The 24,911-nt window shown below is 43.8% G+C and overlaps 1 protein-coding gene across 1 annotated transcript in view; it reads right to left on the bottom strand.

Moving 5' to 3' along the window:
* The window catches only part of LOC119384042 (presequence protease, mitochondrial), an 87,247-nt gene extending 64,957 nt beyond the window's left edge, over nucleotides 1–22,290 (bottom strand). The window contains exons 1-13 of the mRNA XM_049413332.1: nucleotides 22,151–22,290; nucleotides 21,958–22,072; nucleotides 21,785–21,891; nucleotides 19,271–19,422; nucleotides 17,256–17,370; nucleotides 16,753–16,849; nucleotides 14,965–15,125; nucleotides 12,262–12,388; nucleotides 12,083–12,171; nucleotides 9,714–9,842; nucleotides 8,149–8,262; nucleotides 4,976–5,072; nucleotides 1,654–1,788 (exon numbers count right to left, since the gene is read on the bottom strand). Of these exons, the coding sequence (XP_049269289.1) occupies nucleotides 1,654–1,788; nucleotides 4,976–5,072; nucleotides 8,149–8,262; nucleotides 9,714–9,842; nucleotides 12,083–12,171; nucleotides 12,262–12,388; nucleotides 14,965–15,125; nucleotides 16,753–16,849; nucleotides 17,256–17,370; nucleotides 19,271–19,422; nucleotides 21,785–21,891; nucleotides 21,958–22,072; nucleotides 22,151–22,194 (1,482 nt within the window). The 5' untranslated portion in view covers nucleotides 22,195–22,290. The remainder of the gene's footprint in view (nucleotides 1–1,653; nucleotides 1,789–4,975; nucleotides 5,073–8,148; nucleotides 8,263–9,713; nucleotides 9,843–12,082; nucleotides 12,172–12,261; nucleotides 12,389–14,964; nucleotides 15,126–16,752; nucleotides 16,850–17,255; nucleotides 17,371–19,270; nucleotides 19,423–21,784; nucleotides 21,892–21,957; nucleotides 22,073–22,150) is intronic.
* Nucleotides 22,291–24,911: the final 2,621 nt, after the last annotated feature.

Below are 24,911 nucleotides of genomic sequence, written 5' to 3'. Positions count from 1 at the left end.
AGTGTCTTGACTGTGCAACTTTAATATTCGCTATTTTCCTCGCGTTCATGCATATTTATATTAGTTTTAGTACAGTATACAGTCAACGTCTGAATTTCGGACTCCCTAGGGACCATGAAATCGTCCGAAAAACACGGGTAGTCTGAAAAAACGAATTCATACCTTTTTATTCAACTCAAGCAGTCAAATCGCCACAGCCACGTTCGTAACTGTTTTAGTGCCCACCAGTACACTAACAAGGTATATTTTGGTGCGTGCCCAGGCTCTCGTGGATACATTCTGTAGCTGCCGCGAATCCCGCTTAACTGCGCGCATACCTACAATTGCAAATTTGCGTGTTGTGATGAGCGCCGCCAATACCAGCAAAGTGTGAAGAAAATTACGGCTGTTTTGCATGGAGCGTTTGGAAAGGATGACGCTTAACACAGAGGCTGTGGCGGAGGTGCGGAGGTGCTTCACATGGCCGCATTTGCTGCCGTGTGAAGCAGATTGTTCCTACAATAGTTGTGTGCAGGACGTCGCCTACTAAGTTCATGCCGTCATTACAGGGGCACTTGCTGTACTGTACGTGCGTGTTTGCCGTGAAAACGTTCATAACTCCCACTCATTCTTGACTGCACACGGGCGCGCCGATGGTGAGCTGCTTTCGTTCGTGAAGGCAACAAGTCTGCACAACACACTTAGCAGTCTCGCACAAAGAGGCAGCACGAATGGCGTCGCGTCTGGGTCCTATTAAATGCGTGCAGTATGCTTACAACTGCGCTAGGCCACATAGTACTACCGAACAGTTAGCCGAAGGTGCTTATCGCAAAGGTTGTACTCAGGCCCGTAGCCAGGGGGGGAAGGGGGGCCTAGCTTCCCCCCTCAACCCCACCCCGAATTTTGATGGAGGCGGGTGTTTTACCGAAAATAAATAACGAAAATAGGTGTTTTTCTCAAACAGTCAAGGTTTTCATAAAATCCCCCCCCCCCCCCCCCCGAAAAAAATTCCTGGCTACGGGCCTGGTTGTACTGGCATGCTTACTGCCTGCCGCCGTCATGCCTTTGAGCATTTCCGGTGGTTTTCTGCAAAGACATCGCCACACTGTGCCGTGACAGTGGACCCTAAGATTTTCGATAAGCTTCACCCCATAACACTTTGACACTACAGCAAAGCTGACTTTTGGACTCTGACTTTCGAAACAGATGGGCTCGCAAAAGCACTGGTTTGAACATACGAGATGATAGATGCGGCCGAGGTGCGGGCTTCAATTACCATGCCATTTCAGACCTGCAGTTTGGGCAGAAAGTCCAAAAAATCGGACACCAAAGAGTTTCGGACATTCTTATACATTGATGTCTATAAGATTTGGGACGGTGCCGTGAAAGCGGCTGAATATTCGAGCAGGTCCGAAAAACTGGAAGTTGACTGTACTCCTTCTATGTGAAAAGGCACACCTGGCTCACCTAAAAATGTTAATGTCTCCTATATATCACATATATACTGGAAAAAAATAAAGTTATGAATGCTACCTAAGCAAGAAGACTTAAGATTAATATCTATTGCAAGAACAAACCATGCACGTCTACAAAAAGACACTCTTGAGGAAGTATGCCTCAGTCCCACATCATCTTTTGGTTACGGAACTTGTTACACAAGTGGTGTTCACCTACCTTAAAATATTGCTGCACTTTCTCCTGGAAGAAGCGTGGATTGCTTGCCAGTTGCTCACGCAGCCAGGAAACGTGTTCATTCACCTTGAGTGACCTGACAGGGTCACCCCCATGGTTCCAGAGACCAACTGTTGCCTGACAGAAAGAAAGACAGGAGGTGGTTACACGAACAAGAGCTACATAAAAAAATTGTGATGGGGATCACATACTTACAGCAGACAAACTATGCACAATATATTTTGCACAAAGAACGACTAGATCGGTGCAATTTTTACATAATTTGTACAATTATCATCCTTACCATGATTAAGCTTTAGGGTGTATTCATGATTTTATTTCAAAAAGGTTCCTATGTACCACTTATTTACAACAGTACATACATACAGTCAGCATCTAAAGTTTGTTGTGCTTATTCTTGTTACAGTTTTCTTTGGCAACCATCCCACCAAAAGCAGGGGTGCAACAGCCAAAATAGGATTTGGAAGCAATTTTTGGAGCAGCAAAATGTTGCTTTTGGAGCACAAAATCCAAATTTGGAGCAGGTTACGAAAAAAACCTGAATTTTTTAGCACGAAATCCCAAATTTGGAGCAGTATAACAAAGAAGGCTTACTTTCAGAAAAAAAAAAACAAAAATACATACAAACCATTCAACATCAGCTAACTCTTACACAGTGCACGTCAACACTGCAGTTTCAATATAAGCAGTGTGTTGAGCCACCCCACAGTGCGAACAATGACTAAGTCCACATTAGCATTTGCAGGGTCTGTCGTATATTTCGACAGGCACTGCAAATGCTAATGTGGACCTGTGAACCTGGCAACCTCGAAATTTGGGAGATTCGTAAAGCAGGAGCAAGTTGGGGTGGCGAAAAAAAGAAAACTGGCGTACGTTTTTGTCTATTGTTTCGCAAGGCCACAGAAACACCATACACAGCAGCTCCAAATGGTTGCCAATAATTTTTTAGACGTCAGCGATCATACTAGCACTCGTAATAATTACACGGCGTGCGTATGAATGAGTAATTAAGGAACAAAATGTACTGTGTCCCTGACAGCTAGTACTAATAGCCCCTTCTAAATCTCAGTACGCTTTTCCACAGGACACCAGTGCACTGCTGCAAAAGTGGCTTAAAAAGCATTCTGCAAGCAATAAAACAAGCATCAAGAAATTTGAGAACCAGTCCTTTTTTTATTGCGATAGCAATTATATGGACACTCTCGACGGGTTTTTGCCGTCATGTCCTGTATAAAGTCCAAATTGATAACATCCCCCCGTACATTGTATGTTCCGCGTTCGTCGCCCGCACGCAAGTGCGGGCAACGAACGCGGCTGAAGCAGAGATCAAACGAGCCGGCCCATCTCCGTCGCTCGGAGGGCGCATGCAATAACACCACTCCGCTCGGAAGGCCTACCCTCGAAGCAGAGAGGAAACGCCCTGCCTGTCTTGAAAGAGCATGAAAAAACGCAGGGGGTGGGGGGGTGGTCGCTCGAGCACTAACTTTGAACTTTGATTCCAAGGGCACGGTCGCGATCATTGGCGCAATCTCGGCAGCCATCTCGTATACCATTCTATGTGCTGCGCTCTCAATGCGAAGACACTGTGCAGAAAAAGCATCTTTCCCTGGAGCGGCTGTATTCTCTTACACCAATGTTTTTTAGAGTTACGCGAGATTGGATACAAAAGAATTAGCTGCCAGCCTCACTTCGTATAACATTACAATTTGTTGCTATCACATTCACTGCTTTGTCCTTGCGGTGAAACTGTGACTTTTTTCTTTTCTTTCGCTGCGGGGTTAGGGTTAGGGTCTGCGCGTCTGTATTGGATTATGATGCCCACACTGCAGATGAGCAACGCGGCCTCCATTTCTCACTAAAATTTGCGCAACTGAGAAAATTTTCAAGCTGGTCGAGCATTTTGACACAGCGTGGCGCAATTTCAAAAATTTTACAGCTTTGGCTCAGCTTGGCGCAAAAATAAGGAATTGTATCAAAGTGGCGCAATTGGCGCAGCTGTTGCACCCCTGCAAAATGAATCTGGAAAGCTTGGCTGAGTTGCTGCACAGCATAGCCAATCCAGCTATGCACCTTTCCAATGAGGGCTCACTGGGTGCTGCCAATTGCCCTCTGGGCTGTTGCAAATATGTGTGACCCCTCCCTCGCTTCCACCAAAAATGCACTGCCGAGGCAGCGACGTCAGCCTATCTACTCCCAGGAAACAGTCCAGAAAGGAGCTGCTTGCTCTCTTCGACAGAAAGGTCTACTATAAGCAATGTCAACAAAAAACATTTAGGAACAATGCTTGAGGCAGAAGTGTACAAGCCACTGGCAGAGATAGTATTTTAATTTTTTTTGTGCAAAGCCTTAGGTGAACTTCTGAAAAACCTGTTATGACTACGAAGCCTAGAGTTTACAATCTGCAAGCACTTGAGCACATAAAATGCTCCTTCTTCATGTACATCGACAATGCAAAGTCCGCATTGTTGTTAGTACTTCACACCTGCGAACATGTGACCTCTAAAATTTGTAAAAATCTTACTTAGTTTAGTGCGAAATCTTACAACCATGAGAATGGGGTGGGGGGATAGCACGTTTTTTTTTTCCTTAGTTCTTGCCCACTTTTTGAGGGATACATGTGCATTTTAATAATGAATGAAAGAAGGGTAATGGATTGAAGCACCCTTCTTTTTCTGTTAGACACAACCACGTGAAGCCAAAAGAAGCATAGGGGCCATTACTTGTAGTATTGAATTGAAGTGTCATAATTATAATGAAATAACCTTTGTGGGTTAGGTCCCCACCACCGGCAAGGTTTTCTGAAGCTGGACACACAGCTTTGCCAACCGTGCTTCAGTGACCCTAGAGGCCAGCCTGCATGTTCCTGTCACATGCAGAAGTAGTGATGGTCTTCTCAAAATACGCTGCTGTCTCACTTGCCCCTGAAGCCTTTGAACCAGCCCATATCATGAAGATGGGGAGCAGCCACACCACCTCCCAACCATGTGTTCGCCTGCACTACCATGTGCACACCCCACCCCCTCACTTCCCCTTTATTTAGCACTTTTTTTTTCATTCATGACATAGCTCGTGATGGCTACATAGACTGCTGCTATGGCCTAGTTATTAACAACCAAGGTGCGGGAAACTTGGACAGAGCATCCAGCACTGACTATAAAACACAAAAACACCAGTTTGAAAATTTTATTATATTTTTTTATGATTTTCCTGTCTCTAAGGCCAATGTATCCCCTTAAGACATATACCAACTGCCTTTAGAGGAACATTTGCTAATAAGAAAAAAGAAAGCAGAAAAAATGCTCACATAATTCAGGAGCAAGCCAAAGTTGGATGTCTGATGCTTCAAATTCAGCTCCACAGAGTGAAGGGCTGCATCAATGCGTTCCTGGGGGAATCCAGTGCTGTTCAAGAAAGATGAGAACACAACACAGAGGATAACGAGGCCGTAAAACACGAAGAGCATAAAAAAAATGCACAATACTTGTAATTTAAAGCAGCGCAAGAGACCAGTAAGGACTTCTTTTACTGGTTTCTTGTCTCTTGCACTGTTTTAAACTTTAAAACATTCATGCAATGCATACTGAACGCATGCATTTATTACAAATGCAAGTGTCATTCAAACTCATTCTTTTTTGTGAGCCTGAGACCTATGTCCGTGAGTGTCACAAACAAAGGGAGGATATTTTCAGCTGCATGTTGACCAGTGAAACTTTCCTAGAGCCAAAAACAGGAAAATATCCAGACTTAACTTGCAGCCTTTTTAACTGTACTCGGTGTAGACTAAGCTTCGCAAGGTAATGGCTCTTGAATTGGCATGCAACCAAGGCTGATACAGAAGTGATGTCAGAGCCAGAGAGATTTAATCACCAAAGAAAACAAACTGCCAGGAGAATAAATTTTCCCATTCTATAAAGGCAAATTGTGCTTCTCTCTATTTTTTCTTTTCCCGATTGTCAACTTAAGAGCGTGCCATAGTTTTCTTTAAGAAATCTAGGAACATTAAATTGTGGTGCATCCTTAAATCGAACTCGCAAAAATTAGGTGCACGTTAGATTCGCATAAATAGTACAATATTTATTTTTCGGAAAAGATATTCAGGAGACAAACAGCTGTAGTGCGCACTTGATGAGCACACAGGCTTACACGCAGTTTAGTGCGAAGTGTGCATAGCCAACAAGCGGCCAGAGCAAAGGCTTCTCTGTCACTTACCATATATTGCCGATTATAAGTCGACGTTTTTTCATAAAATGACCTTCCAAAGTTCGGGGGTCGACCTATAATCGGAGTCGACCTATACGCGGAATCGTAAAGTCGACTTATCTGTGGGGTCCGACGAAAGGTCGTCGTCCTCGGATTTCCTGCTATTTGATGCATCGATAACATCAGCCGCAGAGGCAGCAGAATCGCGGCAACAGTTATCTCCCAACGCGCACGCGCCGCTTCCGGAGCCGGACATTTTTGCGATCTGCCACGACGATCGCAACTATAGAAAAACCACGCGAGGCGAAACTACGGAGCGCGTTTAAAAATCACTGCCACGCGGCATTAATGCGAACTGCTTGGGAAACACGGTCTCGAAAGCAGCATTTCAAACCTTTGACAGAGGGCGAACGATGCTCTATGAAATAAAGAGGAATTTTATCTTGCGATGCGCCCCGCAGTTTTGTTTTCATAAAATAGAAACGATTCGTTGACAAACCATTGGCTTTCCAAACACTGGCAGCACCGTGTGGGCTGGCAACACTTCGCGGGGAACTAAACCACATGACCAGTCACATGCGCCCACAAGCGTCTTCGCGTCTTTTTGTACTCATGCCGCTCACGGCTGTTAGCCATTTCTGCATTTCGCTTCGCTTGCGAGCAGTGGTGTGCGCGATTTGCGACGCTGCCAAACGGACGCCAAGATGCCACCGCTACGCCGGCAACAGTACAGCGCTGCTTTCAAGAGGCAAGCGATCTTCTACGCAGAGTCAGAAAGCAACGTTGAAGCAAGGCGCAAGTTTGATGTGTCGGAAAAGTGCATGAGGGAATGGAGAAAACAAAGGACCAAGATGGACTGCCAATCGACATGGTCTGCGCGGCGTTTTCCACATGCGGCATCTCAGTACCACCGGCACCCGTTCCGACGGCGAGCAGCAGCAGTGGCTCACACGATGGCAATGACCGTGACTGCGTCCTTCTCTCAAGCAACGACGAGTCGTAAGCAATGTTTCACGGGCAAATAAATGTTTCTTTGCATCACTCCCTCTTCTGAAAAACTCAGTGGTGAGCTATGGCCGCAGCATGACGCTGTGTTCGGAGTCAACATTTTTTTCCCCCTAGAAGGGGTTGCAAGTTGGGGGGTCGACTTATAATCGGCAATATACGGTAATCACTTAAGAAATCGCCCCTTCCCTCACTTCGCGTGCGTGCAAAGCACTGCGACATTTTCTTCTTTTAGTTTTATTGCGATAGCAATTATATGGACAGTCTCGACGGGTTTTTGCCGTCGCCGTTGCCATCGCCGTCATGTCCTTCCGGTATGAAGTCAAATTGATAAGATACCCCACGCATTGTATGTTCTACCGCGCGTAAAAGCACGCGAGCGGAGGCGACGAACGTGGCCGAAGCAGAGTTCAAACAAGACGGCCCATCGCTTCGAGGGTGCATGCGATAACATCACCCCACTCAGAAGGCCTGCCATCGAAGCAGACAGAAAATGCCCCGCCTGTCTTTAACGAGCCTTAAAAGACGCGAAGACGCGAGGGGGGGGGGGGGAGTGTCACGTCGCGCGAGGAGCAACTTTGAACTTTGAATCTAAGGGCGCGGTGGCGATCGCTGGCGCGCGCGCTATCTCGAAAGCCATCACAGCGAGCGGCTCGTATATACCCTTCTACGTGCTGCGCTTTCAACGCGAAGTGATTTTGCGGGGAGCATCTCTCCCTGGAGCGGCCGTATTCTCTTACACCAGCGTTTTGTAGTTACGCGAGATCGGATGCAAAACGGTTAGCTGCCAGCCTCACTTCGTGTAACACTACAATTTGTTGCTATTGCATTCATTGCTTCGCCCTTGCGGTGAAACTGTGACTTTTTTTTTTCTCCCTCTGTTCTTTGTTTGTTCACTCTGTGACTCTTCTGCATCGCCTCAATCCCTTCCCCTTGGCCATCACACCTCCTTTCAGAAGCCTGCACACTACCTTGTTTGTCTGCTGAATTTCTAAGCAGCCACATTATAACCAGTCTGTCGTTTTGGGTGCGCTGGCTGCATGGTATGCATATAGACGAAATTCTACGAGAGAGTAAATGGGAGCCAGAAAAGACTACATTATAGCCGGTCTTCACTATAGGAGTTAAGTTATAAGTGGTCCGAGCTGTGCATCAGTGATATGTTCAATGCGGTTGCTGCTTAAGATCACAAAATGAGGCATACAGCCTACTTTAGAAAAACTGTTTCTGTAAATAGCTAAGAAGTATAGAGTTCTAGCCATGTTGTCTCACCTGATAACTTCATCAAATGTCTTCTGGATTATGTCAGTCACCTTGTTTATGTCAGCCTTACTCACACCGTGCAGGCCAACCGAGAAGAATGCTTCTTTCAAGTTGGCATCATATCTGTAATTGCAGAATATTTTCAAGTAAAACAGTATCCATGTACTCAACTAATTCTGTAATGCCCAAACAAAGTTCCATGCAAAGAAAAATTAAAACAAATTGTAAAGGTGAACACTTTTACAATTAGTTCAGATGTACTCTCCTTGGCCAGGAATAAAGGTGAACAAACTTGAAAGGGAAAAATTATCGTACACCCATTTGCAGCAAAAACCCACAAGGAAACTGATATGGGTTTCTCGGAAAGAACGCTTCCCAGGTGAAGAACAATTCCTTTTAGTCCGAGATTTGAACCCGGTACTAGTGCATTCCGGGGCAGTCATTCTAGCATATGAGGTAACCAGGAGGTTAGCTGAACACATTGTGAGGGCGAGTTATAATCGACAACTCAAAGCAGAGGGCACTAGGGGGTGGCAGTGGTTGCTTTCGTTATTTCATGGCTTATGCAACAGACGGCACTGATCGTTTCCCCACAACTTTCTTGTTCGGCCTGCTCACACAATCACTGCATTTGTTCTCTGCGCTATTGAAGAACAGCAGCCTGTCATAGCTGCACGCGACAGTCTACCTGGCTTGCATCACCTTTACATGGAGCCTCCCATGTCCGGGTGACATGGGAGGCCCCATGTCTGGCCTGCCTTTGGGACACCCTCGCGAACTTTTCACACACTCGGCGTGGGTTAGTGCCAAATACAATGCTGTGGTAGCTTTTGAGTGTCGCTACATTACAATTTTAGATTTCGAAGGACTGAAAAATCCCTTTCTCCATTTTACAACCTTCCCAATTTAACGAAATAATTTCAGTGTAGTCATCACTTCGGTAAATAGAGTTTCATCTGTATTTACAACGTGCACAAAATACATGTAGGTACGCCATCTGGAAGATGCACACGGAGCAACATGGGAGCTCAAATCGACTTAAAGCCTGTCTGAAAAGCCAACAAGCGCTGAACAAGCTAGGCTTGTCATTAGTCTTTTTTGCAAGTATGCACTTGGTTCATCTTCTGTCTTTAAAAGGTTAATTAAGCTTCCCTTTGGTAAAAAAAGATGGAATATTAGAGCAGTTATGCCATAATTACACAACATATAATCCTACATAAATTCAGGCGACTATGGCAGCCACACAATGAAACAGTACAAAACATGAAAACACTGAGATTGGGGCTTTAAAACAACATGGTAAAGCAAATTATGTATATAGAACAGTACAAAGAAATAAGTGCAGGCTGCCAGACGATAAACCTTCTTGAAAGCTTATAGCTGTCCTACATTGTACAGCCTTTACAATAAAAGCAAAATTTATTGGGCTAGATGAAGAATGCGTACTAAGGTAGCAAAGCACAGGAACAATCTATAAAAACAATGTGCATGCAAGCTCAACCCAAACAGCGACAACAACATAAAGAGCATCAGATTTATTTCCAGGCTTCGCTAAATTAAACTTTTGAACATACCCAAGTGACGGTGTATAGTCAGCACCAATTCCAGCTTGAAGTAAGTTTTTGTAGAACGGTGAATTGGGTCCATTCACTAGGAGGTGACTTAGTATTGACATGGCAAATGATTCCTGAGTAACTGTGGAACTGGGTGATACAAAAGGCAATGAAATAACATAAATTCCAGCCCTTTAATCCCACCACACAAAGAAGGTGTAGGCTAAGTTTTTATGCCCAGTATGCATGGCCATATGCAATGTAGACATACAAGCATGTATGTTCTCATGCAGATGCGGCTGTTACAGATGAAAAAAATATATATGTGCAGAGACAGGATGAGAAAATTTAGGGTGAGATCCGTGAGAACACCACCAACAATAAGGTTATGCACGAACACAGAGTGATGCAGTCATTCCATTTCATCAGTGATGTGCTGTGTAATGCTGTAGCCAAGGTTTTATTTGGGGGGGCAACAGGGTCCAACCCTCCTATATGTATGTGCATATGTATGTTTGCATGTGTGCATGTATACCGTATTTACTCGAACGTAACGCGAGCTTTTTTTTCCAGATTTTTGCTACCTAAAGTCGACCCTCGCGTTACAATTGAATACCGAATAACTATTTTTTTTTCCTGAACACAATGAAAAGTCACCCCTCGCGTTACAATCATAGTCGCGTTACAGTCGAGTAAATACGGTACATAACATAAAAAGTGAAAAATTTCTGGAACAAAAGGGGGAGGGGTTGAACCCCACCCCCAGTCACCACCTCTGCATATGTGTATGGCACTGTGGGATGAAAAAAACTGAAGGACAAAGCAAGGGGTATTGTACAGAAAATTTTTCAGCAACTGTGATTGAACATGAATTAAATTCTGGAGTTCTAAGTGTAAAAATCACAACATCATAATGAAGTGATGAAAGATCGTTGAATAGGGAATGTCACTGGAGTCAAAGTTTCAACAAGAATGTTGGAAGACTTGCCCAAATGTTGGCTACAGCGACATTCCCTGCTCAACAATTTTTCATCACATCAACCTTCCATCTTCCACCAAACTACTGTTTTACTTGAATATCATTAGGAGGAACACCGTAATGAAAGACTCCAAGCTAATTTTGAATACTTGGGATCCCCTGGGGTGGTATGCAGGGGGGCATGACAAGGGGGAAAGAAGCTATGTCCGTTCGTCAGTGCACGTCATGGCCTTGCGCACTTGCTCTTCTTTTCTTCTTTGAACGTGTGGCTTACTTTCAATGTTCAGTGCAGGCACGTTGCGGCATCCCGCGGCGACCACAGTAGCTATGCAGCTTGCAATGCTCAAATCAGCCAACGGCCGGGGACTTTTACGACAAGCCATTTTGTATTATAGCATCATTTGCCGAGGGAAGAGCAAGGGAATTCTAGTTGACTTTGAAAATCAATTCTAAATTCCAGGCTACATGCTGTGGTGTAATGTTTGGCTCACATGACCCACGAATGAAGTCACTTTCTGTGCCATTGAACTAATTTGAGTTTGAGCATATTTGAAAGCCAAACAACCATTTCGTTTGGGTGCTGTACTAGGCCTCCTACTTGCTCCACCATGCACAAATGGCAGAGTTGTTGACATCGAATCATCGTTCTGTGGCAGAGATGCCTTCCTCCTTGTGTTTCAAAGCAGATGCTGTACCGAACGCGCTGCACTGTTATAATATGACAAATGAACAGAGTCAAAGCGTGAAAGGTCGTAGCTGCAAGGTGGCGCAGGTTGGAACAAAGAACAAGATTTCGCTTCAGTTTACTTGTCTATGGATTAGGTGGAAATATAAATTAACATGTTACAAACATAATGCTAAGGACCATGGAATTTAGAGTATTTGTCTTAAAATAACTGACTTTTGCAATTATTTGAATGTTATGAGGAGCTACTCCAAACAATGAAAATCATGGAAAAAAAAAAACTCGCATAACAAGAGTAAAATGGTAACTTTTTGGACTGACCTATGAAGCCACAAAAACACGAGCTTTTACTGTTATAGCATAGCACTTGCACAAAGCAAAAGCTTAAAAATAGTCTGTGTAAGCAAGGACACTAACTAAAAGAGTAGACAACATCAGCTTCACCTCTCTTCACTAAGGTCAGACGATGAAAAGTGGACAGATGACAAACACAGGTCAGATCCACAAAACTTTTCTCCCATGAGAGTGGCTCATGCTGTAAGTTGGTAAGTTGATTACCCTCGACTTTTACAATGCAGCAGGCAGATGCACTACAACTAAGGAACTGTAAGCAGGTCATAAAGTGTAAAGCACTGCTGCGCATGTTTTACCAAGTTTTTTTCACAACTTGCATTTTGTACCAGATGTTTCCTGATGAACCAATACAAAAACACAAAATGCACTCACTCATTCATTGCATATGTTACTGCCACTGTTGACTGCTTCTCAGGATTTGCAGCCAATGGGTCTGGAACACAAGTCATGGTCTCCATCCTCTGCAATGCGTTTTCTCATATCACTTTTTTTCGCAGAGAACAGTTGTATATTAGAAAATAACCATGAACATAAAAGCCAGGGCTGCTCACCGGTTCTTTCCACCTTGGCTCAGGAGGTATGACATGGCTGCTTTCAATTTTCTCAAACTTTGACAAGGCCAACTCATCAATTAGTGACAGTGTCTTTTCCAAGGGAAAGTCACCATAGGTAAGGAACCTGGTCAACAACAACGGGGAAGGAAGAAAATAAGTGTCAGCTATTTAATTTTAGACTGCATAAGTTTATTACATGCTTCGAAGTGACATATTAGTACGGGTTCTTTCAACTGAGAGTCCTACTGTATATACTCAATAACACACTACCGTAAAATCCTAAGCAAGCGCCCCTACCCGAGCAAGTGCTTCCCTCCCCTTTTTGAGATATTTTAAACATGCGTCAATGACCGAGCAAGCACCCCCCAACCTCTCCCACCATTTTTTTCAACCCCTTCTCTGCTACAGAATCCTGCAGCAGCGTTAACTAGGAACCCAACTTCAGAGTCTTTAGATACAAGGACGATTTCTTAGTACTTTTACAGTGTAGTGCCTCGGTGTTGCATTCTGAGTTGTTCCAACAATTTGTGACCTTTGAAGAACATTTGTCCCCCTTGTCATAACAGGTGAAATTTCACACGAGGATTCTCTTGAGTTCAGTAAAAACAGTAAATGCGCGCGCATTCAATAACGCATTTGATTAGAAGCACGGGTGTGCATTCTTTATTCTTAGAGGCTCTTCCATCGCCATATTGAATTTTGTCCCCAACCGAGCATGGGCCCCCTCCAAATCTTGTCCGATTATCTTTCACCATGGGGGGGTGCTTGCTCGGGATTTTACGGTACTGCCAGCGAAGAGAAAGCGGCCAGTTTTAACGCACTGTTAGCTATAGTTTCGTATTTGTCATTATCCAAGCTTTTATAAAACAAGGTGAAACATATTCTGTTCAACTGTTTCTGTTCAAAACAAGTTATTTATTAATGTGCGTGTATTTGAATGGTGTTCCGTGCTGTTGCACACTGTAAAAGGTGCGACACCCTCGTCAAGCATTACTACCGTATATTGCCAATTATAAGTTGACGTTTTTTTCATAAAATGACCTTCCAAAGTTCGGGAGTCGACCTATAATCGGAGTCGACCTATACGGGGAATCGTAAAGTCGACTTATCTGTGGGATCCGACGAAAGGTCGTAGTCCTCGGATTTCCTGCTATTCGACGCATCGATAACATTAGCTGCAGAGGCAGCAGAGTCACGGCAACAGCTATCTCCCAACGCGCGCGCGCCGCTTCTGGAGCCGGACATTTTTGCGATCTGCCACGACGATCGCGAAACTATAGCGAAACCACGCGAGGCGAAACTACGGAGCGCGTTTAGAAATCACCGCCGCGCGGCATTAATGCGAACTGCTTGGAGAAAACGGTCTCGAAAGCAGCATTTCAAACCATTGATAGAGGGCGAACGATGCTCTATGAATAAAGAGGAATTTACCTTGCTATGTGCATTGCAGTTTTGTTTTCATACAATAGAAACGATTCGTTGACAAACCATCAGCGTTCCACAGAAAAGCTGGCAGCGCCGTGTGGGCTGGCAACACTTCGTGGGAAACTAAACCACATGACCAGTCACATGCGCCCACAAGCGTCTACGCGTCTTTTTGCACTCACGCCGCTCACGCCTGTTTGCCATTTCTGCATTTCGCTTCACTTGCGAGCAGTGTTGTGCGCGATTTGTGACGCTGCCAAACGGACACCAAGATGCCACCGTTACACCGGCAGCAGTACAGCGCTGCTTTCAAGAGGCAAGCAATCCTCTACGCAGAGTCGGAAAGCAACGCTGAAGCAGGGTGCAAGTTTGATGTGTCGGAAAAGTGCGTGAGGGAATGGAGAAAACAAAAGACCAAGATCTTCGCGTGGCTGCTACACGCCGTTCCTTTCGCGGACCGAAGTCTGGACGATACCCTGCCGTTGAGGAGGCGGTTCGAGGTTGGGTTCACGACCACCAGCACCAGTTCCGACGGCGAGCAGCAGCAGTGGCTCACACGATGGCAATGACCGCGACTGCATCCTTCTCTCAAGAGACGACGAGTCGTAAGCAATGTTTCACAGGCAAATAAATGTTTCTTTGCATCACTCCCTCTGCTGAAAAACTTATTGGTGAGCTATGGCCGCAGCATGAGGCTGTGTTTGGAGTCAACTTTTTTTTCCCCTAGAAGGGGTTGCAAGTTGGGGGGTCGACTTATAATCGGCAATATACGGTAGCTTTTTGTCTCGACTTACATCAACCCCTGTAAGGTTGAGATTTATAATAATAATAATAATAATTACCCCCAAAACAGGTTCACAAAACAAGATGGTTGCTTTCTTCCTGTCTCTGAATGGGTTGAGTTGTTAGAAGAGTGTGAAGAAATTCTCTCCATATTTTAAAAATGAGCATTGTGCTTTTTTTTTCTCCACATGCATAGACACTTTTCTTCTAATAGAAATAATGCCCCCATTTAATGATAGAAATCCCAATCCAATGCGAATGGCTTGATCCATGCTGGCTTGGCAGCTATCATGCAGGAAAGCCACATAGAGAGAGCGTCTGTGTTTGTGGTGCTAAAATTAAAAAATCTCTCCAATCTCACACCCTCCTTCGAATAAGGGGTGAACCAAAATTCCAACTTAAAGCAAACCATTTAGGTAAGTTTTATGCCCAACCACCATAAGCTCCGCTACACCGAAGCCCAGCACCAGCTCTTGTGCATCACAAACAAACCTGGCATTGCTTGGGTGGTAGTGCTTGTCATGAAATTCTTTGAGCTGCTCCCAGGTGAGGTCAGGGATCGAAAGTGGATGACCACCGCTCACATGGCCATACACACCGCTTGGGCACAGCTTGTTAACAATGGCCTGGTTGAAGTCATTGCTTGAGTTGGACTGCAAGGACAGAAAAATGATACGAACCTTTCATGGCTCCAACAACGTTAATACAGTGCATTACGTACACTGGTACTGCTTTCCACCAAGGCACTGAAAAATGTAAGTCACATTAGCTTGCACTTAGATACAGAGAATCCTTACTGAATTAAAGGCAACACATGACGTGACCTTTTGGAAGCTTTTAAGACCCCTCATCAGACTACGCCGCAAATTTTAGCGTTTCACCAAAATATTTTTAAAATCAATTCATTATTCGAGGAGTTCAAATGACTCGTTACCATGCATCCAGAAGGCGGGAGCCACTACAAACAGAGGCCCTATCCACTTTTGCCTTCACTGGTATACACATGTGTCATACCTTCCCTGCATTCTCCCACGTGCCTGAGCTGGTGGAAGAGCGAGTCATATTCACATTAAGAAACCCACCTCCCTTCTTTTTTTTTTTTCCACTCCGCTTCATGTAGCGCACGTTGCGCACTCCACACTGACTGATTAACTGAAGTCACACACCATGGCCAGTGACATCCCAAGCAATGCATACGACTCTGAACCTGGCAATAAGACTCTCCCTCAAAGTGTGGCTTTCTCGAGATGAAGGGTGCACTCTCTTCTATTTGGAATTTTGATCATTTTTATACCACAAGGATGTTTCATACTTCACAGATAGAGTTGAACCCGGATATATTGAATCTGAAGGGGATCAGGGGATCACAAAAAATTCTATAGATAGGTAATACGATATATAAATATTTTATATATCGAAAATATTTCAAGGGGATTTTAGAACTGTTCAGTAATTCGTTATATGTAGGTTCGATATATGCGGGTTCAACTGTACGATTGGCACCACATGATCCACGCACCATACCTGTTTGCTTGCGATGCTCAACCTTGTGAGGAGCCCTTTAAAATTAAAATGATAATGGTGTGAACGATATGAACTGTTGTTCGTAGCACACTTTTTTAGATGCTCAGAAAAAGCAATGTCACATACGATAGTGTCCGCTATGCCCACTGGACATGGATACCAGGATACATGCACAAAAGAATGACACATAGTAAATGTTTCTGCTGTCGTACTTTTCAGATACGTTACAGTAACCTGACCCCAGCTAATCTAGTTCAACAATATATAAATGTACTTCACTACCACTAGATATGCAGTTAACCTGATACATCCCTGAATGTTAGATAGCAGTTCAGGACCAGGCACCACGCAGTATAGTGTTGTAATAATGAGAGTAAGTGAAAATTAAACGTCACAAAGTCTGGCATTGTGGCATTACTTCTTTTTTCGTGATAACAGTGCAGAATAATTTCATGTATGAGAGCACAAAGTACCATGTTCCCAAGTTTCATAGCTGTCACCATTTCATCATCATCATCATCATTGCCATTTTAGGCACACAGGGCAAATAGATAGAGCCAGAGGCTAAAATGCGACCATTAACTTTATATATTTGTCATGCACTTTGTCATGAACTTAATTCCAGAATGCGACACACACAAGCACTTGCATGTGTCGCACTCATTTCGTCCCTTGTTAAACAAATTTTTTGCGCAAAGAAGAAATCATAGACTACCAACTAGCTCGATCATGCACATTGTTAAAAGCTCTACTTACAAAGACTCCTTTCATTTCGTTGTATACAACTCCTTTGATGACAATGGGTGAAGATTTGTCCTTCGGATCAGTATGCTCAAGCCTCCATCCCTCCTGCCTGCAAAGAGCGTAATGTAAGCTTTAAAAACATTCATGCTTAGCACTTAACTATGCTGATAAAAAGGAAAAGCATTAGCCAATGAAATCCATAGTGTAACAGGATCCCGTCGCGTAAGTAAAGAACATAATAAATCAAGAAGACAAAACATGACCCCCAAAAGAAAACTTACGAAAATTACCGTTCCGGCTACAACACGGGAGCCTCGTTCACAATGTGAACAAGGTTCCTGTGCTTTTGCAGTCCACATGTACTGTGCAAAGCAAGCCTGGCATCACAAATATGCCCAAAGACCCCGATATGCACACAATTGAGACTAGAAAATTATATCATATTACAGTAATGATTCTGTCGTAATATTTGTAAGTATATAAGCAAGGACACTGCACTGTCAAATCAAACTTACATGAAATCCAACTTGGCCAGCTGTGGGAAAAACACTGCATCTAGATAAACTCGCATAAGATTCTCATAGTCCTTGATGTTCTGCGTTGAGAAAGGATAGAATGTGACATCGCAACCTGCGATAATAAGAAAATTATTCAACATGTATCATATACAAAGGAGCTATGAAATAAGCAAACATGAAACATTAAATCAATAATGAGACACAAAACCTTTATGAAATGTGTTGGGCAAAAATTCTGCATCATTTCTAGACTCCTTTCGAAATGTTTAATGAGTAATGAATTTTAACATGTTGGTGATACCATAGAGTTTCATACAATAACCTAGAGAGGAAACTGGTGCTGCGATCATTCAACCATCATGGGAATGATGGGAAGTACAGGCTTCAGATTAGAGAGTGTTGGCTAGCAAACTGTCTACGGATCTTTTTCTACAGTTTCAGTTTCGTTCTTCACACAGCGTGGGTAGTGGGGTGCGTTGCAAAGCACTCAAGCAGTGCCTTTGTTGTTCAAAGGGGCTGAAGACCGCTAGGTCTCTTGGTTCGCTGTGACGTTGCACCTTTACAGGTTGTATTTGACAGGTTTAGCAAAGCATCGTGCACCCCACTGCGCATAGATGTAGCGTCCCATGCCAGTGCAGTAAATTGCATAGAGCTCACGTTTTTTGATAAGCGCGTCTTGTCAAACTCGTTCAAATCGGCTGCAAAACAAGGGCGAAGTTAGGTAGGCGCACCATCACGCTCCTCTGACTAACTTCACAGCAAAACGAGAGATGTGTTGGGGGGCAGACCACTTGGACAGACGCACCTGGTATCGCAGCAGATGATACGTTAAGTGTTTCTCACTCAATACAGTACTGTTATTTCTATAAATAGATAATGCGTACTTTCAAAGGAAAAACAAGCATATTTTAAGTGTTCTAAAAAAATAATTCATTATATCGTGATGCCAAATCTGGAACACAATTGCAGAGCAATGCATACCCTGGTGGTTGAATATGCCCAGGTTTCACTTCTGTCTCACAGTCACGCAAACTTTTTGCTAGAAGTTTTACGTACAAAAGAATGAAGCAAGTTTTAATAGGAAATACCTTCATATCACTTTGTTTTACACTCGGCAAACAAGTGCCACGGATCTCAAGAACGTAATCCATCCGAAGCCTGCATTTCCCATCATTCCCATGGTGGCCCGCATAGACACTAGCACCAGATTCCCTTCTAGGTATTATAGTATGAAACTCTATGGGTGATACTGATCCTTCTCGTCTACAATTCAAATTACCCATGATTTCAACCATCATGTATTTTAGTCTCAAACTTGTTTGCATTAGAAAATACATATATGCGCATCCCTTGTCTTTCTTTTCAATATGGCCAATTTTGAAAATAAACAGACAATCAATGAGCTCCAAGTATGGGACAAAGAATGTCTAGCAGTGAGAGAAGTTTTTGCAAATGTTTGCGAAGTTTTGCTCTTCACCTAGCCCTCAAATGTGACCAGCGTAATGGTCTTTTGTTTCACTGGTTCATGACAGCTATCGTTTTACTCCTTGTTACCGATGCTCAGCAGAGCACTGAGAAAGGAGTCACACAGCGCAACGACAAGTGTAAGAGCAGACAACAGACACACCGCTGTTGCACTGTTTCATCGCCTTTGATGTGCACCAAGCAGCCCAGCCAAGTGCCCTCCTGCAGAGCACTTAAAATTCCCATAAAAAAGTTTGTCGCATGTAAGAAGCTGATTTAAGGCTGAGGATCACCTAGACGGTATCCAACCTCAAGATTAACCACTCTCTTTCCTTATTCAACGCACAGCAAATCTTATTCCACCTCTGTTCCTTCATGGGAATAATATGAACGGTACAAAGTCAAAAGGCAACACAGTCATGATGATTAAAAATATAATTTATAATGATATTGCTACACTAAACTTTTTTTATATACTTTAGAGCTGCAAAAAAGGATGTATTATATCATAAAAATCCATAAAAGCATTGCCAAAAGTAAGGACTTACCCGTCATCGCATTCATGAATGTAGCCAACGATCGGTTGTGCATCTTCATGAAGGGGTCGCGGCAGGGGTACTTTTGAGAACCACATAATGTCAAGTGCTCAAGGATGTGTGGCACGCCTGTGCTGTTTGTTGGTAGCGTTGAAAATGCAACACTGCAAGAAGAATTTTTTTTTCTTGAGTTTACTGCTCCCAGCCTCCTTTACACTAAGGTAAAACTTATTTGTCAGGCAGCTTTCATACAATGCAAGTGTATCCACTGACAAAATAAAAGCTCACATTTACAGTACATTGCAAGACTTTATGAACCTGAAATTTATTACCATTCCCCTTTCAAATAAAACAAAAGACTATTCGCTTACACTTTTCTTGCTTTCAGTGCACTGGCTTCTTTTGGCAGGAACTTGACCCAATCAATCCCACTGTTTTCTTATATTGTCTTCGTGAAGTGATAAAGACAAGACAGAATCACTGAACTCCTTTGCTGAATGGGCAGCTAGGTTATGCACAAAAGAAAGATTGCACAAAATGCGCCATTCTGATTTGATAGCAGTTTTGGACATTAGAATCCCATGATCAGCAATACAACTATCAATAAAATGTCAGTAATTGCCTATAAACTAACAACCTTATGGGGCATTTTGGAATTGCAGAATAAAAGCTGGCCAGTGCACAAAGCATAGCATTTTGCAAGAACCACTGTGCAATTAAAAATGTAATAGTGTGACAAAAGATAAAGATTAGAATAAACAACTAATTTACTTGCTAAGATGGACAAGAATCTACAAACTGATAGTGCTCTTTTAGATTCTGATTTTTTAAGTCCGCAAGAACGATGGCAAGTTATCTTTTCGTACACTTTACTTTCTTCACATTTATATCTTAATTACTACGAATAACATTCCCTCTACTTTCCTTGGCATTATTGTCTGTTAGTTCTCATTAATATTGTGTCTAACTAACAAAAACGAGCCCTTGAATGTCATCTTCTTTCCTTCATTCATAGCGAGGGTCTCGTTCCTGCAGACTTTATGGCTTCAGGTAGTATGCAAGGGATTATTGGTGAGCTGCCAGCTTGTAAAAAGATCACGTGCTACGTGACACCAATAGGCAGAAAAATAGTGTTCCACACTCGCCACCATGGCTGCGATCAGCACTGACTAACACTCCTAGGTTCAAAATGCACATATATACCCCATAAAGTGGACGGGAGGATGACCGCCGCCGTAGCTCAGTGGTAATCATCGGACGCGCTATTTGAAGGTCGCAGGTTTGGTCCCTGCTGGCGGCAAGTTATCTTTTCATCCACTTTACTTTCTTCACATTTATATCTTAATTACTACAAATAACATCCCCTCAACTTTGCTTGGCATTATTGTCAGTTAGTTCTCATTAATATTGTCTAACAAAGAAAAACGAGCCCTTAAAAGTCATCTTTCCTTCAAAGCATACATAGGGCAGACCGATAGATGGCTCAATGACAGATTAAAGAAAAATAGGCAAAAATTTAACTGTTATTGGGATGGTCATGTGTCAGTGCATTGCGACGATTGTGGGTGTGAACCACTGTTTAAGGACTGTGCTGTCATCATTGGCATAGCTGAATGGGGAGTGGGGGGGGGGGGCCCGCTATTTTTTTAATTTTGGATGTATATATGTACGTACAGGCTGTTTCACACTTAGGGGAAAACTCGGAGCACGTTGCAATGCGCTCCAAGTTTTCCCCTAAGTGTGAAACAGCCTGTACATGCGTACATACGCACTAACATGCATAAACCCCGCTTAAACCCCGAAAAAATCTCTGGCGACGCCCCTGCCATTATGCATAGAAACATGGATGAGGACACGCAGAAAATTGTTCAGGCAAGCGTGATAGCAAAAGAAGGTGCTAACTGTACCCCATTGGTTGTTCTGAGTGAAAGGGAAGCTGCCCATCTGGAAAATGCTGGTTTACGGGTGTGGTAATCTTTGCTGTATAACCATGTCTCTGGTGTATCATTTCTGTGTATTCATGGTGTCAATATAAATACGTGGCTCTCTGAAATAAAATTCAGTTGATAGTTATCGTACGTCCTGTCGTCTTTCACGTCCCGTCTTTCAAGCGCTATGGCGTCAATTATACTATTATCGTTCTGCCTATTCTCGCTTCGTGTGACCGGCAGGTCACACGAAGCCAGGTGTTTCGCTGCTAAGCTCGAGGTCGCAGGTTCGATTCCCGACCACGGCGGCTGCACTTCGATGGGGGGCGAAATCCAGTAACACCCTTTCTTTCCTTATGTGTAAGCAAGAAAGGAATAAAGTTCAAACCCGTGTACTTAGATTTGGGTGCAAAAGAACCCCAGATGTTAAAAATTAATCGGAAGTCCACCACTATGGCGTGCCTAGTAATCATTACCTGCTTTTGACACGTAACGCCTGAGACATAATTATTATCTCGCTTCGTGTGAGTGCAGTGATTGTATAAATAAACTACCTATGGCCCCCGTTGCCCATATATCCTGGTTTTGGCGAACTCACCTGAAGTGGTTGTTGCGATCGTCACGAGCGACGTGGAGAAAGTCAGCGCCAGTTCTTTCATGAAAAAGCCGAACAGCAGCGAGGTGCAGTTCTTTGACTTCTTCAACCTGAAGAAAAGAAGCGAAAAATCCATTCGCACTGGCCCGCAAGGAAATAAACTCTTCCGTACGCACCTGACGCACCGTGTACCCGCCAATCGTGTCACCCTTCTTGTATTGCAGGGCTTGTTTGACCGCTGCTGTGTGGTTCCATCGGTGAACATTCGTCCTGAAACAGTTCAGGCAAACGCTGTGGGCACGCGGGTTTATAATGGAAAAGGATGACCCCCTGAACTACTACACGAAAACGAAATGCGAAGCGCCTTACCGTGCTTGTAGACTTTTAAAACTTGGACACACGCGTCTGAACATTTCTAATTCTTATTTATGTACTTGTTCCACTATCAGTCGAGGAGTTGTTGCTAAGACGATTCGCTTTTACAAGTCGTGTGACCATTCATCTACGAAGAAACCATGTGCGAAGGGCTGTGCGGCTTGGTGTGGCTGCGTTACTGGATAGCGGTACGACTTCTCACTGAATCCAACCTGATGTCTGGAATTCTAATCTCGGAGGCTACTATAAAAGTTTGGAAGAAATATATTTATGGCATAGAGTTTCATGCAATGTTATTATAGTATGAAACTCTATGATTTATGGGTTGCATAATGGTGACAGTGCCGCAAGAGCAAACAGGGCAAGAAAGATCAGATGGGTATAAACGTTAAAATGAGAAGCGCTTTTCCGAGGTGCCGCAGGAAAAATAAGTTGCGTGGCCTCCGAGATGAATTTTGCAAGTTTGCAGAAACTATGGCAGCGCCGCTTGGTTGGTTCAATGCGATTAATCGGTCGCTGCAGCTGCAGTTTGGGCGACTGCGGCGTTTTGTTACAGTGTAGTTTCGTGACAGGGGCGGAGTGGGAGGTCATGGAAGAGAAGGCAGGTCATAGTGTTGGTTTAACTTTTTCTTTTACATTACTTTCTTTTCTACACTCCCGCGAGTGCTTCGGTTGAGGTGTCTTCACATGAGACAGTTATCGTGCACTCCACACCCCTTTTTCTGACCTTCCCTTCTTTCCTTTAAAGCATCACTCACCCGTGACCCCGACTGGGATGACTCTTATCCCTTCTTTTGACGGAGATGCGTTGATGTGTATCCAACCGGGCCACACAGGGCATAGTGTGTCATTTATATTTCCGTTCCCCCGTTTGAGATGTCATGGCGCTTTCAAAAAAAAGAAAAGAAAGTTTTGGCTTGGGGCACAGAACATTGAGAAAGATTTGTCCAAGGTCGATCAACTGCGACGCTATGAATAGCTAGCGTGCGGCTACCGTCCAATTAAAACGCTTTGATTGTGAAAGATCTCGATTTCGTCCCAGTATCCACATCCGTCGCATGCCACATTTCGAAGCATTCCGCACATATTTATTTATTTATTTATTTATTTATTTATTTATTTATTTCAGCACATTGCCATACGCATTTTTTACAAGAAGGGTACAAAAAATTCGGCAGATCCCAGGTACCGTGGGAATCGATGTTATGCGAAGCATGCGCGGGATGGTGACAGTGGAATTTTTCACACTGAGCGAAACGTTACGGAATGACGCTAGAGAATTGTGGAAGTGGTATACGAACACTCATATGTTCAAGAGTTGCATATGTATTATGTAACCAGTTGTTTACAGTTGCCTAACGATGCCAACAGCAACATGGGTGTTACCAACACCAGACGCGGTAAGCTGATATGTAGTGCTTAAATGGTGCTTAAATTCTTCAATACTGGATAGCGCGAATCCGAACAGGACAAAGAAAGAACACAAATGCACAGGACATGTAGGCATTACTCGCAACTAACTTTCATTTAGGAAAGTTTCCCTAGATATATGGTACGCAGCCGAGTGGCGCGCGCAGACGCACACGTACGTTACAGCCACAATCACAGTTGCAGTTGTTACAGTTGTGTTACAGTTGTTATGCTTATACTTGTCCGTTATGATAGAGAACGCACGCACGTTTCTCGAACCTGTGTGTATGTGTAGGAGGGGCTCTTTATTTCTTGAATAAGGTCATCATCACCGTGATAAGTTAGCACCATCAGATGGACCGGACTTGTTATCGGATCCGTTCGTGAACACAGCTACGAGGGGTCTAAGTGTAGTTAAGTGCGAGGTATAGTGCAGCTGGTGGAAATCCTGGATGCCTCTTACGATCTATGATGCCTCCTGTCCTGGACGTGGCAGCGAGGTCTTTTGGTGCCCTGTCCACATCCAAGCCGTCTTCACGCAGTATATAAGGACTCTAGATAAGTCAATGTTGAAGTCACCGGTAATGATGAGAGGCCTTGTTTTCTCGGCAGATTTATTGTCGGGAAGCATTCACCCCGGTTTTTTTGTAATCCACGTAGACGAGTGGATGGTAGCGTCTTCCAGGGGTGTTCCGTCTTACCCGAAGGTCGTGGGTTCGATCCCAGCCGTGGCGGTCACATTTCGATGGAGGCAAAATGCTAGATGCCCGTGTACTATGTAATCTCGGTGCACGTTAAAATTTCCGGAGCCCTTCGCTATGGCGTCTCTCATAATCATATCGTGGTTTTGGGACATAAAATCACTTTCCTTGCCTGTCAATGTGTGTGTTCGGGGACACCCTGTATCCCCTGTGGCACATACCCGCATAACATGAACTCTGATATGCGGGTATGTGCCGCACGTGACTGAGAGAAAGGGTTTCATGACGTACGCGACAAGTATTTTGCGTTATTCATTTCATGATTAGTGAATCGTGTTCGTCATATACTGATCCCCTGCTATGCCAATTTTGGTATATTACAAGTTATGGAGACGACCAGGAGAGCGCCCAGACATAGGCGGCTATAGATAGATAAATACGTAGATAGAAACGGCCAAAGTGCCTGCAGGTTCGCTAAGAAATGCTTCGCATTTAGAACTTCTAAGCAAGATAGAACAGAATCAATAAAAAAAATATCATATAGTACATAAGGCAAAAAGAGAAATCTCCAACCAGAAGGTTTATTTTAAGAAACCCGACGTTTCAAAGCCTGACCGGCTTCTTCTTCAGGGGTGAGATGGCCC

The sequence above is a fragment of the Rhipicephalus sanguineus genome, chromosome 1 (genome assembly GCF_013339695.2).
Source record: "Rhipicephalus sanguineus isolate Rsan-2018 chromosome 1, BIME_Rsan_1.4, whole genome shotgun sequence".
Classification (NCBI taxonomy): Eukaryota; Metazoa; Arthropoda; class Arachnida; order Ixodida; family Ixodidae; genus Rhipicephalus; species Rhipicephalus sanguineus.
Note: the sequence above shows the minus strand (reverse complement) of the source record. Positions and strands in the feature narration are given on the sequence as shown.